Raw genomic sequence first — 13,991 nt, forward strand, 5'->3', positions numbered from 1 at the left:
ATCAGGTCCAAAAAAGGCTGGGTCAACCAGAACCTTCTTTCCTCTATATTTGTATGTGCAGTGCGATGTGAAGATTGGGTGAGTTGACACAAAGACAATTAGGAGGAAAGTTCTTGCCATGAAATTGAGATGGTAGCGTTTGCTGAGCATCTTTTTTTTTTTACTATTTTTTTTTTACCTTTTTTTTTTTTTTAATGTCTTGCTTTCTCTCTTTCAGAACATGGAAAAGGTGCTGGTCCCTTCTGTCACATTAATTGTAGGCTGTGGAGTATCTTCGCTGACACTTTTGCTGTTGATTATCATTTATGTCTCTGTTTGGAGGTATGACTTTCATTCTCTTCTCTTCTTGTTGGGGAAGGTAGCTGTCTCTTGATCTACATGGATCCTGGAGGTTTTGCTTTCCTGCTTTGGGTGTCTGGTGTCTGAGGAAGAACCATTTTATAATGAGTGGGTCCTGCAAAAAGTCATCACAGTGGCTTAGTTGGCATTATTCTTTCCTTTTAGTACCAGAGGAATTAGTAGAGTGCAATTAGTGCCATGACCCCATGTAGTTGCATTGTTCCATTTTCAAAAGCTGTGTGCTAGTTTAGATGCCTCTGTATACCCCAGGAAAACCTTGTTTGTGGAGAAGTGGACACACACTGCCTCCTGGCAGGTAGACTACTTCAAAGTATTTCTAGTTGGGTCTTTGATAACATCAAAACGTCCACAACCCATTATGAAAACATCTGGTCTGAAGAACTGATAGTACTTTTCAGGATTTTATGGATTACAAACCCCATGGTCTAAATAACTCTCCAACCTCTTAGCTATGTTTTTTCATTAGCTTTGGATGCAAATGGGATTCCTCAGTACATCCCATTGCCAAGAGCTCCTGTAAACCTGTAAGCAGGTCAGGTGCACCCTTAAATTTTATCCTTCATAGAAGCTGAAGTGGTTTTTCTGCAAAGTTTTATTGAACAAAGACCCACATTGGCCCATGTCCCTGTTAGATACATTTTGTTGGACTCTATACGCTGGAGGACCTGAGGTATTCAAGTGATTCTCCCTCTATACTGCATTGATCAAGATCTGAGTTTATACTACGAGACCCATGCCCTTTCTAAACCTGTGGCAAACATGCTGAGAGCTTCACGACTCTAAGCTAAATAAAACAAACAAAATCAGAACAAAGTAAGTGACTGTGAAATTGAAATGGAGTAGCTACAGAGAATATACTGCCTGGAAATTATTGGCGACCCTTTTGGGAGAAGGAATCCATCTGAGACTCTTATTTTGCAAAGTTATTCTTCTTAGTAAGGAGGAAAAGGTAAATTCAGTTCAGAATTGTGAATTGAGATAACTTTTTCCACCCTTTGATAGAGGAAATAGAGTAAAAAATGAGCAAAAATGCATCTTTTTTCATTGATACTGTGACAGTGCATAGTGGCTAGTTAATGATGGCAAGTGCTCTGAGCTGAAGACTGATCATAATAACATTTATCTAGAACTCAGGTTTTTCCGTGCCTGGGGTATCATTGGATGTGCTCAAGTCCTTGTCCTCTCCTGCTTTTCCTCAGGCTGGGCAGCACTGGGCAGCGCTGGTAGGTGACTTACTGGTGTCACTGGTGTCAGGATCAAGTGGAAAGTTAGGATAGAGGAGTAAAGAGCAAGCGTTTGAGCCTCACCCTCTCTTTCCTGTCAGAAACGAGCTCAGGATCTGAAACCCAAGTTCAGACATGAGGTTGAATCAGTTTGGAGCATGCCAGAGTCATTTGGAATAACATAATGTATTTTCTTCCAGGAGTGTGCCCCTCAATATTCACTGTTATTGAGGACAGTAAAGTTAATTGCCTGCCCTGTTTAAAATACACTTTTTTAAATTTCTCATTCCAGCCTTTGCATTATCCCTGTGCCCAAAATGATTAGCATGAGTGGGGAGACATGTTTATGGGAGGCTTGAATGGGCGTTTCTGAGCTAGCCAAAGATGGACATGCATTTCCAAGTGATCCTGAGACCAGCTATATCTTGATTGAAGGGCTCTCTATCCTAAGTCTCTTTGTGTAAATATTTGTAAAGCATGATCAAGTGATCTTGAGAATTTCTCTTTGGTGCGCTGAGTTTGTTTCATTTCTTCTCTGTAGATCATGTTTTCATGTTTTTCTAAACTTCACAGCATCCCCGTAGCTGAGCCCTGAACACTCTGTGTGTCCTTTTTATTTTAGGCATAGCTGCTGGACATGAATGTGCTGTCCTATTAATGGTCTCAGGAACATCATAGACAAGTCAACATTATCTCCTGGCTCCCACTTTGTTGTGCCTTAGATGTTATCTAGTCTGATAACAGCTGGAGGAACGCTCAGAAGTGGGATCAGCAGTATTATTCCAGCTGTTGTTGCTAAAATACAGGAACCATATCAAAGTGGTTCTTTCTCACCATGCAGAGGGAGAAAATCATTGTGCCTTAGCTGCCTGGTCTTCTGTGGAGGGCACTCACCAGAGCTCAGCTGTTTTGGGAGCTTTGGCCAGGAAATTTCCCATTTAGATCTCTGGACAAAGGCATCTGGAGCATCCATACATAGGCTCAGCTTGAGTATGAAGCACTTCTGATGAATAAGCTCACTGAGGCTGACAATCTGGAAACTTTCCCAGAATTTTGCCCAGCTAGGGTTTGTTTATATATTGGAAGCAGAAAGAAAGGGCAAGGGAGAAAGAAGGAAAGGAACATGGTAAAGAAAAGGGGGCAGAGTAAAAAAGGGAGGTGATCCCAGCTTTGGGCTGCATTATCAAAGAGGAAATAAATTTACCCTCCACTTCCCGTTCAAAACCCCCAAATAATGGTTGCTTCTCAGTGACACCTACTCAGCCAACGGCGTGAACGGCATGAGATTTTTGATGCGAGTGATTGCTTCAGACACAGCCAATTTGGCAGAGTCTCATTGAAAACTGTAGGTTTTTTCTGTTTGACGGCTGTTGGTGGCCTGTTGGTGGACTCACTCCAGTTCCTAGTAGACAGATGGCTGCAAAAACTCTGCTGCAGCTGGTGCATTCCTGGTCTTATTAGCAGTCTCGACAGAGGTCAGTGACACAGTGGGGGGGCCATAGCAGTGGGATGACCTCGTTACATCTCAGCAGTTTCTGTCCTGGGTCACAACTGGAGACACGATCTGTGTGTGGGCCATGTGCTCCACCACCCATGTGGAAAAAGAGAGGAAACTGAAAGAAAAATACCTTCTCTCCTGAAAACTGACATGAAAATGAAAAACTGGGGCAAAAAAGAAGTACTCAGGGTCTGAACAGGTGAAATGACTCAGTACTGTGTTTCTCTAAGCCTTGGTTTGTACCACTCCTTTCAAGCAGCTCCTTGACGTGATGGTGTTTCAGGAGTGCCCCGGTGTGTTTTCCATCCCTGAACTCATTGTGGTTCAACAGCCTCTGGACTCAGTGACCTTTCCATAGCATGGGATCAATGTTCACTATCGAACAGCTCTTCCACCAGCCCATCATCAGCATGTGGGGCACAGCAGACCTTATCCACTGGCGGCAGCTGGGTGAATGCTGAATTGCTGCAAGATATCAGCACCAGCTTTGCTCACTCCCTGCCCACCAAAGCCCGAGGATTGATTTAGTGCAGAGTTTTCCCACCTTCTCTGTCTGTCTCGGTTTGCACAGGGCTTCCCCACATCTTGCAGGACCCAGGCCAGAGCAGAAGTTTGCAGTGAGGCTTTCCCTGTGCTTTGGTGTCTAAGTACAGTATATTTTGATAAGCAAACAGTAGACCCCTGTTATGAGACATTCTGGATTGATTTAGTGGTAGCAAGACAGCACCCTGGAGTAACTCTGCCTTTGCTGGAGATTTCTCCTCTGGCAAAACCTATCAAGTTCTGTGGTTTTTTTCCCTCTCTTATGAATTCTTGACTTGTTTGGCCAGAAGGTCTGGATATCAATGGTGATTTATTTCTATGGAGCATCCTGTGCTGGAGAAGAAGAAATGGAATGAAAAAGCAAACATGGCAGGAGGCCATTTTAGCATAACGAGGAACTTCTGATTGAGCTGAAACATAATAAGGAAATGTTTGGTAGCCAGGTCAGGCTACCAGGGAGGACTATAGAAACATTGCCCAGGAATGAAGGATTAAATTAGGAAGGCCAGAATTCAGATGGATTTGAAACTGGTAATGGATGTGAAAGGTGGCAAGAAGGGTTTCTGTGGGTACATCTGCACCGAAGGATTACCCAGGAAAATGTTGACTAAGTGTTGAATGGGTCAAGTAGCCTAATGGATAAGGAAATAGAAGAGGTGAAGGTACTCAGTGCCTTCATTGCCTTGTTCTACTGGCAAGGTTTGCTTCCAGGTACCCAAGTTCCTGTACCTACTGGCAGAGTCTGGGGAAGAAAATGCTACTCACTGCCAAGGAGGAGAGAGCTGAGGACCATTTAAGTAAGCCGGACATGTGCAAGTCCATGGGACTGAAGGGACTGCATCGAGGATGTTATGGTGTTACCGTGGAGCCACTGTCATCTGGGGAGGTTCCTAATGGCTGGAAGAAGGCAAATGTTACACCCATCTTTAAAAAGGGCAAGGAGGAGGATCCAGAGAACAACTAGCTGGTCAACGTACCCACAGCCTCTGGGAAGATTAAGGAGCAAGTAGTTATAAAGGTTATTTCCAGGCAAAATGATGGACAAGAAAGCGATTAGGAATAGGCAGACAGATTTACTGAGGGCAGATTGTACCTGACTGACCTGTTTCCCTTTTGTGATGGGATGGCTGATTGCATGGACAGCGAAGTAGGTGTTGCGTATTTTGACATTACCAAGACCTTTAACACAGTCTCCCATAGTATCTTTGCATCCAGACCAGGGAACTGTGCACTGGATTGGTGGCTTCTAATGTGGATTAATAGCTGGGTCGAGTTCTTGTAGGCTTAAAGGGTAATGGTCAAAGATTTGAACCTTAATCAGGAGGTGATTACTAGTTGCATCTGGCAGAGGTTCATACTAGGGCCAATATTGTTTAACATCTTCTTTAATGACCAGACCAATGAGGCAAAATACACCTTCAGCATGTTTTTGGATAACACCAAGTTGTGAGAAGTGACTGATACACTGGATAGCAGCACTGCCATTTGGGAGGACCTCAGCAAACTGGAGTTACAGGCTGGAGAAGTGATATAAAAAGACAAATGCACAGTCCTGCACCTGGGACACAATAACCACGTAGAGCAGGATGGGCTGGAGACTGACTGGCTTGGTAATGTCTCCACAGGGGAAAGCCTGTGGGTCCTAGTGGGCAACGATTTGAAAATGAATCAGCAGTGCACCCTTGCAGCAGTGAAGGCTGACATCATTTATAGCCAAGAGGTCAAGGGAATTGATTATCTGCTTGACACTCTTGAGGCCACATCTAGAAAAGCATGCCCAATATTGGACTCCTGCAATACAAGAGATGTCAGCACATTGGAGCAAGTCCAGAGGATGCTTAGGAAGCTGGAGAACGTGTTAGAAAATGAGGCAAAGGGAACAAGGCTTGGTTAGCTTGGAGAAGAGGAGGCTATTAAGGAGAAGTAAGGGAGAAGTCAGCTTGCAGATGTATACACAGAAAGGTCTCGAGGCACCAGCTGCAGCAGGAGAAAATTCATCTGGATATAGAGAAAAATAATCCTTCACCGTGAGTGTAGTTATGCACTGTGACAAGTTATCCAAGAGATATGGTGGCATTTCAGTTCCTGGTGACTTTCAAAACTTGATTGGCCAAGACCTTAAGAAACCTGACCTGACTTTGAAATTACCTGGTTTTGGGCAGATGATTGGACTGGGAACTCAAGAGGTTTTCCCCAACATAAATTATTCTGCTTCTGTGATTCTACATGTTGCCAACACACATCTTGTTCTTTGGAGGTTCAGGAATCTGGGGAACAGGATGGACTCTCAGTTCATGAAGGGAGGTGTGGAGAAAGGAGAGGCTTGTGTAAGGGGGGAAAAAGTCTGAAGACAACTGGATTATCTTCCCTTACATTCACATACAGACTACACTTACGGTCAACTCATTTCTTACCTTTTTTGACCAGAGGAGACTTTAAAAGTGCACGTTAGTGCCAGTTGGATCACAGTGTTGCAACACTGAATTATCACATCCCATTCCAACCAGAACAGAGTCCAAATCTCCCTTGCTGTCCCCTGGAAGTTGCTGACTAGAGACTTGATGTTTTGCTTCACACAATCTTAGATTGATGGCTTGGTACCCTCCAGCCACAAATGGAATGTGATCCAGGTGATCCACAGCATTGTATTGATCCCAATGAAATGGGGAAATTTGGGATGAGATTTGCCATAAAGACAACCAAAGACTCATTTTTTCAGGCAGTCAACCCAGTTTTTACCTGGGTTCAGGCTGGAAGTCTGAATCTTGTAGTTTGTTATGAGGTTGGGTGAGTTTCAGGGATAACTACCTATGAACCAGGTTTCCAAAAGACTCTGTAGAAGTTCAGTGATTTTTTTGTATCCAGGAAAGCATATCCTCAACATTCATGTTTATTGGAAGGTAAAACTCAGAGGGAAGTTAAAACCTAAGTTTTTCAGCCTTCAGTAGGTCCAAAGCACAAATTTACCCTTGGCACAATACAAACGTGCAGTGAACTCATCCTGCCCATCTAGTAAGAAACTCAAAACTCCACAGCCAAAGCGTGACCAACTCACTTTTGCTAAAATTAGTTAATGAAATTAAAATTCCCAATATAAATAGTTGATGTACTGAAATGTAGGAATAGGAAATAATCCTGCATTAGCCTCCAGGGATGAGGTGGTTTATTAATAGATCTGTCTCTAATTTCTGTAAGCAGCAGCGTCTACTCTGTATTCATCTGGTATTCAGGCAGGGCACTTGCCAACCCACTGAGATTATTCACGTGGAAGAGTGTTGGTATGGTCAGGTCCTGAGTCAATCCCTGAAGACCTGCACTTTCGCAATTCCCTTTTCATTTTGTTTGTTACATAAAAAGTGCCTTCAAATAAATTTTCCTCCATAGCCAGTGGTTTGAATTAATTGTCATGCACATACCTCAGCAGCAAGTTGGTACTGTGCTGCACTTCGCAAATCAGAAATGACAAATAGCTTGCTCCTGCAAGGTGCTGAAGGCAACAGCTTCCTAACTTAGATCCCTAATGTCCCATACCCACAGCTGCAGTTACATTTGGCCTAGTTTTGAGAAATGTTAAACCTCTACCTCTGGGAGAAAAAAAAGAAAAAGCCACAAATATTTCTCATTTCAGGAGGGGTTGTTAGGTTAAACAAAGGGGAATGCTGAATCACAAACACTTTGTTGTGAAGGTGCATGCATACGTAATCTGCTTTCATTGCCAGCATGCCTGTGGCTCTTCTTTGGGAATCTTTCCATGTGTTGCCTGTATGTTTTCTTTCAAACTTCCTTTTCAAGTCTCCTGTCAAGCAAGCAGAGCTGGAGAAGACGTGCAGCACTCTACTGTTTTAGGAGCGGCTCAGACTAGGAACCAGGCTTGCCCCTGGTTTGTTGGCTCGTGCTCTTAACTTGAGCATTGATGGGGAGGATGGTGAGATCCCTGGGCTGAGCACTACACCCAAGCTCTCCCCCAGACTCTTCCCCTTGTTCTTGTCTGTTTAATGCACAAGATCTGCAGGAAATGGGCAATCGTTTACCGTAGCCTTCTGTAGAGCCTGGGCCAGTGCAACCTGTATCTGGTTGATGCTTTTCAGAGGTAACTTAATCCAAGTTGTGACAGAGTGGATCTCCCTTCCCCTCTTTTCTTGCTCCAGGTATATTCGCTCAGAGCGTTCGGTCATTCTTATCAACTTCTGCCTCTCCATCATCTCCTCCAATGCTCTCATCCTGATTGGACAGACCCAGACCCGAAATAAGGTAGGAGATCAGTTGGGCTTTGTTTGTTTGTTTGCTTTTCCCGTGATTTAGCACTGAAATGATCCATTCAGGCAAGCGCTTCTTCATTTTTCCTCCATCTGTTAATTAGCGACATGTCAAAGACACGACTAAATGGCAGATTTCAATTTTCTCTCTCACTCTCTCTTTGATAATTTGTCAGCATCCTCAGGGCTTTGATTAAAACCAATGTGATATTTTTGAATATCTGCCTAGAGTAGCTGGCACATGGCACAGCGAAGAAACACGGTTATTTGCAAGGCTTTAACCATTTTATTTTCCAAAAATTACAAAGAAATACAGATTGAGAAAAGTCTTTAAAAAAAAATAAATCTCAGCTTTATATTTATTTCTCCAGCAACTTTTACACTCTGAGCTTAAGGCACTTGGCAGATGTTAACAAACACAGCCACAAAAAACCATCTTTTTTTGGGGTAGGAAGTGTTTCCAGACACACTGTGCATGCTGCAGAGACAGGGGGTGTGAGGGACTCGCTGCACATCACGGTGCGACTCCAGCAGTAAATGCAAGACGAAATGTGGAATTTCAAGCTGCGTGCACTGGTTGCACGTACGTGCCTTCCCATGCTACAAACCCATCTGGAGAGGTGCATGTTGCCTATGTGTCTTTTTTCCAGCTAAAGTACTTTCTCCGTTGGTTTCTGGCATCACAAATCACTTCTCATCATTAGTATTTTCCTGTTGTACTTTTCCCCATCTCCCCAAGTGCTCCAAGCATCCTAACTCCTCTAATCAGAAAAGTGAGGCAAGAAGTGTCCTCCACTGCTCCTGCTGCCAAAGTCTCAATCAGAAGTCAAAATTTAATTTTTAATTAACAGTAACCAGCCAGTTTTGTTGAGCATCTACTTTGGCAGCCAGAGCATGCTGTCACTTTTGGAAGCATTACCACAGAGAAGTCCCCAGGGTTTAATGAATCACAAAGACTTATTTCAACTGAGGGCCCTTTGGGTTAGGGTTAGGTTATGTTTTAAGGAAAACTTTACAGCTGCTTGAGTCGTATATGTGTAGTGAAGTGTGGAGAGACACAGCCAGCCAGCCCTGCTCCTATTAAACAAGCGCCCTTCAGAAATTAAATTCACAAAGCAGAGCTTGCTTTCATGGCCAACAGAGTTTTCTCAGGGCAAGAGGTGTAGAAAGGGTGAGCAAAGCCCTTACTTTCCCTAAGCGCATTGTCTGCAATGCCGAGTGTGTGCTAGGAGCTCCTTTCCATAGGGAAAAAAAATACTGAGGGATGCTCAATGTGGCAAAACATGGCTGGACCTCCTCTTTGATTGTTATTCATAGAATCATAGAATCATAGAATCACAGAATGATTTGGGTTGGAAGGGACCTTAAAGATTATCAAGTTCCACCCCCCTGCCATGGGCAGGGTCACCTCCCACTAGCCCAGGTTGCTCAAAGCCTCATCCAGCCTGGCCTTGAACGCCTCCACGGATGGGGCATCCACAGCTTCCCTGGGCAACCTGTTCCAGTGCCTCACCATGCTAAGAGAAAAAAAAATTATTTCTAATATCTAATCTAAATCTACTCTCTTTCAGCTTATAACCATTAACCCCTTGTCCTGTTACTGTACTCCCTGATAAAGAGCATTTCCCCACCCCCCTCCTGTATTCTTCACTCCAGCACAGGAGGTGGATGTCTTCACCCTCTCCTACCCCCTTCAGAGCACAGTTGGGAGCTCAGGTTCTCCCTCGTGCTTTTTATCACTCTGGGTGTTCACTGTCAGAGCTGTTAGTGAGGATTCAAAGCTCCCGGCTGCAACTGCACGAGGCAGATGAGCTCTTTGCACATACATATGCATGAAACACCATAAATAGAAGGTTATTCTTGGATTTCCGCTCAGCCGTCTAGTAAACAGTCTCTGGCAGGGAACACAGAAAGAAAACTATAGAGAGAAGAGACGAAGGAGTGTAAATTAAGATTTTATTCACATTCAGTTATTGATAATGGAGCATCTTAAAATGTTGGTGATTGATTTATAATTGCAGTTTACTCTGGGAGAATTTCTATGGTATTAGTTTCCTTGGAAATGCCAAATTCTCCCTTGATTTCCGTCTGTGTAACCTCAAAGGCAGGACTTCATGCCTGGGTTTGCTAAGCTTTTTTGAAGATGAAAGACCTGTGAAAAGGCTAAAAAATTACAGTCAGCAGTAGCATGACACAAAAGAAATGAATGCTGCATGAACTGGCCGTATCTCAAAGGCATGGCTACGTGCTGCAAGGAAACAGATTTCTCCTCTTAAAGGAAAACAAGGGCTAATGGTCTTGACAGACTGACAAGCTTTGCTAGATCTTTCTGCAGCAGCTTGGGACATCATATCCCTGTGCTTAGGCCTTCATGGAGTTTTGTTTGGTTTTTTTTTCCTTACAAGAAAGGAAAAACCTGCAGCAGAGGTAGAAGAAGCAAATATGTGCTTGCCCTTCAGCTGGCTGAGTTCACAGCCTGTTTCCAGTTAAGGCAATGGGTTTATACTGGCCCAGCTGAGATGGGTATATTTCTGTTGTGCTCCCCTCCTGTCTTCTCCTTCCTTTTCTAGCAAAACTACCTGATTGAGAAAAAGTACCCATAAAATTTATCTCTCTGGTGTAAAATTGGAAAGCAAAGTTTTTCTCTCCCCTTTACAAACTGCTAGCAAACTGGGCAGAACAAAATCAAAATGGTAAAATGAACAATTTTGCATCTCATGTTAGGAAAAAACAAAAAAACAAAAAACAAACCAAAACAAAAAAAAACAAATCCTAAAATAATGGTGTCTTAAAACACATTCTTGAAAGCATCTTGTGTTTGTAACTGTTTTATGCACGTCTGTAAGCTGATGAATAGCAACCACCTTTTCAGGATTATTTTAAAGTTTGCAAATTACTTGAAATTACCATATTGAGTTATTTGTACTGAACTGTCATCCAGAATCCATTTACAGGCAGAATACCAAGAGTTTTGGTGTCAAATACAAATACGGAACAGAAAAAAACAGTCCCTGTCTAAAAGAACACACAGTCTTATTTTTTTTCCACAACCCCTGATAATGTCGGTTTGTGCCAGTGTAAGAATAAAGAGCATTTTAATTATAACATGATAAAAGACACTCCGTGCATGAGAGCTCTGTTTTAAAAGATGCTGGTGGATGCAAAAAGAGGAAGGTTCATTGACTATAAATCCAAAATCCGTGTTTCCTGATATAACTCAAAGGAGAGAAATTCTTCATCATAATCCTCCCTTTTCCCCTGCCCTGAATGCCTTAAGCCTTTTTTTTTTTTTTTCATCCGGAGTCACTTTTAATGTCTATTTCCTCTCCCTTCTCCTTGGTAGCCACTGGAGTTTCTTTCCATCATTTTCTTCTCGAGTACATTGATTCACAGCTTCCAACTCGCATACAGTGGAAATTAAGCACAGCTCTGGCAGAGTTAAACAGAGCGGCACCAATTTGCCCCAGTGAAAGATTTGGCCTTGCTGAGTTAAACACAAAGACGAGCTTGTCAGCTTTCCAGTCCATCTCCCTGGCACTACAGGGTTGTTCTTCATAATGCATTTGCTAGTACTTTCCCCAGTTTAATTTTAAATGGCTTAAGCTCCCTGCATTTCCCTTGAGAGATTTCCCCACCGAGTAGTAGAGCTCACCATTATGAAATTCCTTCTAATGTAGGTTTTTTTTTTCCTTTTTTTTTTTTTTCCCCTCCTTTTCTCCTGTCTGATAGTAGTTATATGCTCTTGGACAACTCCACACCTCTCATGTTTACAGTCTATACCAGCCCCTGGCAGCCGTGGTTTTACCCAGCTCTCACGACTTAACTCTTTCACTCAACAATCCTTCCTTGACAGGGACACTGTCTAAATTACCTTCCTCTGATTTCATTGCTGTGGCTCGGCTGCCAGCAACATGGTGCTTTGCAAACCTTTTGAGCTGAGATTAGTGCACAGCTTACTAACTGCTTCATCCTCCTCGAAAGTATCATGGAAATGTTATTGATAATTTGGAAAATAAATATATATTGCTGAAACCAAGAAAGCACCAGAATGGGATGTGGGGTCAGACTTCAGCAAAAGTGTTAACCATGGGTTTATCTTAGAGCTCGTGATTTCCATGCAGTGCTTAAATTTGAAGCAAATGCTTTGGTTCTTGGCTTGGTTGAAGCTTGTTGGGGAGACTGCCTCCTCCTAAAATGTCATATCATAAATCATAGAATCACAGAATGGTTTGGGTTGGAAGGGACCTTAAAGATCATCGAGTTCCAACCCCCCGGCCATGGGCAGGGACACCCTCCACTAGCCCAGGTTGCTCAAAGCCTCATCCAGCCTGGCCTTGAACACCTCCAGGGATGGGGCAGCCACAACTTCCCTGGACAACCTGTTCTAGTGTCTCACCACCCTCACAATAAACAATTTCTTCCTAATATCTAGTCTAAATGTCCTTTTTTGTCCTGATCCTCGGCATCTTGCTTTCCAGAGCCTGGTTTTGAAGCATCTCTCTGTGCCTTCTGCTCTCTTACACGCTCCTCTCTCCACCTGCTTCTCCTCTTACGTGTCCTCCTTTCTTCTTTTCTCCAGGTGATATGCACACTGGTGGCAGCCTTCTTGCACTTCTTCTTCCTCTCCTCTTTCTGCTGGGTGTTGACCGAGGCTTGGCAATCCTACATGGCCGTGACGGGCCGGTTACGGAACCGCATCATCCGCAAGCGCTTCTTGTGTCTCGGATGGGGTGAGGAACCTGGGTCTGTGGAGAAGCTCTCCTGGGGTGGAGGAGAAGCATTGTCCCTCCCGGGATGGGGAGCAGAGAGGGGTCCAGGCTACAAGAAGGACTGATGCTCTGCAGAAGGCCTGACAGAGGGTGTTTGCAAAGTTTTTGGGTGTTTCAAGAAGGGATGAGATGGTTAAAAACAGTGTGAACAAGGGCCGTAAGTCTTGCCTCCTGCCCAGTGCATACAAAACAGATGAGCTGGGAGAAGTTGAGTTTCCAAAGGGTGTGCTGGGGGTGGTTACTCCTGGGTTTGGGGCTTTCTCTTGCTTTCTTCTTTTTTCTCTCTCGCTGTGTCCTTCCATGTGCAACCCGGAGTGAAGCAAGCTCTGAAGACCTGTCTCCATGACAGCAGGGCCTTTCGTAGACAAATAAACTATGAGACTGGTGCAGATGCTTGTAGCTATTTTTTCTCCTTCTGCCTCTTCCGTATGTTTAATTTATCAGCCTTAAACGATGTATTCTGTAATAGAAAACAAACACAAACCCATAACCTGGGCTTTCAAAGCAATCACAAGGGTGCGTTTGAAAGGAGCAACCAAACAAAAAGTTGCTCAAAAAGCGAGCAGGAAAAAAAAGGAGAAAGGGAGAGAGAAAGCATTGTGCTTCTGAGCTGTATTAGTGTCTCGTTTCACTACTGAAGTCGAGCATTTCACCCCAGGCAAGATATTCCTGATGCTTATGAAGAGCCCTGATGTGATTTATTCTGGCACATCAAGAGCTGTCCTCATTCCAGCACCTGCATCCCTTTAAGTTTTTACTCCTAGCTTTCGCTTACGAAGGAAAGTAAATTTTGGTATTAAAATGTAGTGTTTGTGTGTAGCAGGAGCATAGCCACGTACGTGGAAAGCACAGGCTGCATGCACGTGTGTGCGTTCATGCGTATGTTTATACACTCTGCAACTCAAGGAACATCAGGTATATCAAATGCAACAGACTAATAGCTTTTCTAGGTAACAAAAAGGGATTTTTTCTGGTTTGCAAAAGCTGGGACAGATGGGCATATTAGCCAAGGGAATCGTGGATGAGCGACTTTCGCATTTGTACTCTGGACAGATTAAAACAAACAAACAAAAACCCCCAGAAAACCAACCCTACATGTGTAGAAGCATAATTTGCACTGATAGTAAAATGTAGTCACCTCTGAGCTAGGATGCAGTTGTTGGTAAGTGATGCAAAATAACCATTTGGGATAAGTTAGGACAAGAAGTGAAGAACACTCTCGCCTATTAAGGCGGCAAAGGAATTTCTGATATTTAGCATCCTGCTAGATTTCAGCTGTAGAGCTAGGACTAATGGCACTTCTAAGAGGAAAGAGGCCGAAAATATGTCTTAAAGAGCATAA

At 43.5% G+C, this 13,991-nt stretch overlaps 1 protein-coding gene across 1 annotated transcript in view; it reads left to right on the forward strand.

The window, feature by feature from the left end:
* Positions 1-217: 217 nt before the first annotated feature.
* Positions 218-13,991, forward strand: part of LOC104467931 (brain-specific angiogenesis inhibitor 1-like) — a gene marked incomplete at both ends in the record, with an annotated part of 57,205 nt that continues 43,431 nt past the window's right edge. Inside the window, 3 exons of the mRNA XM_010081904.1 lie at positions 218-321; positions 7,773-7,875; positions 12,460-12,610. Of these exons, the coding sequence (XP_010080206.1) occupies positions 218-321; positions 7,773-7,875; positions 12,460-12,610 (358 nt within the window). The remainder of the gene's footprint in view (positions 322-7,772; positions 7,876-12,459; positions 12,611-13,991) is intronic.

The sequence above is a fragment of the Pterocles gutturalis genome, unplaced genomic scaffold, assembly GCF_000699245.1.
Source record: "Pterocles gutturalis isolate BGI_N339 unplaced genomic scaffold, ASM69924v1 scaffold4109, whole genome shotgun sequence".
Classification (NCBI taxonomy): Eukaryota; Metazoa; Chordata; class Aves; order Pterocliformes; family Pteroclidae; genus Pterocles; species Pterocles gutturalis.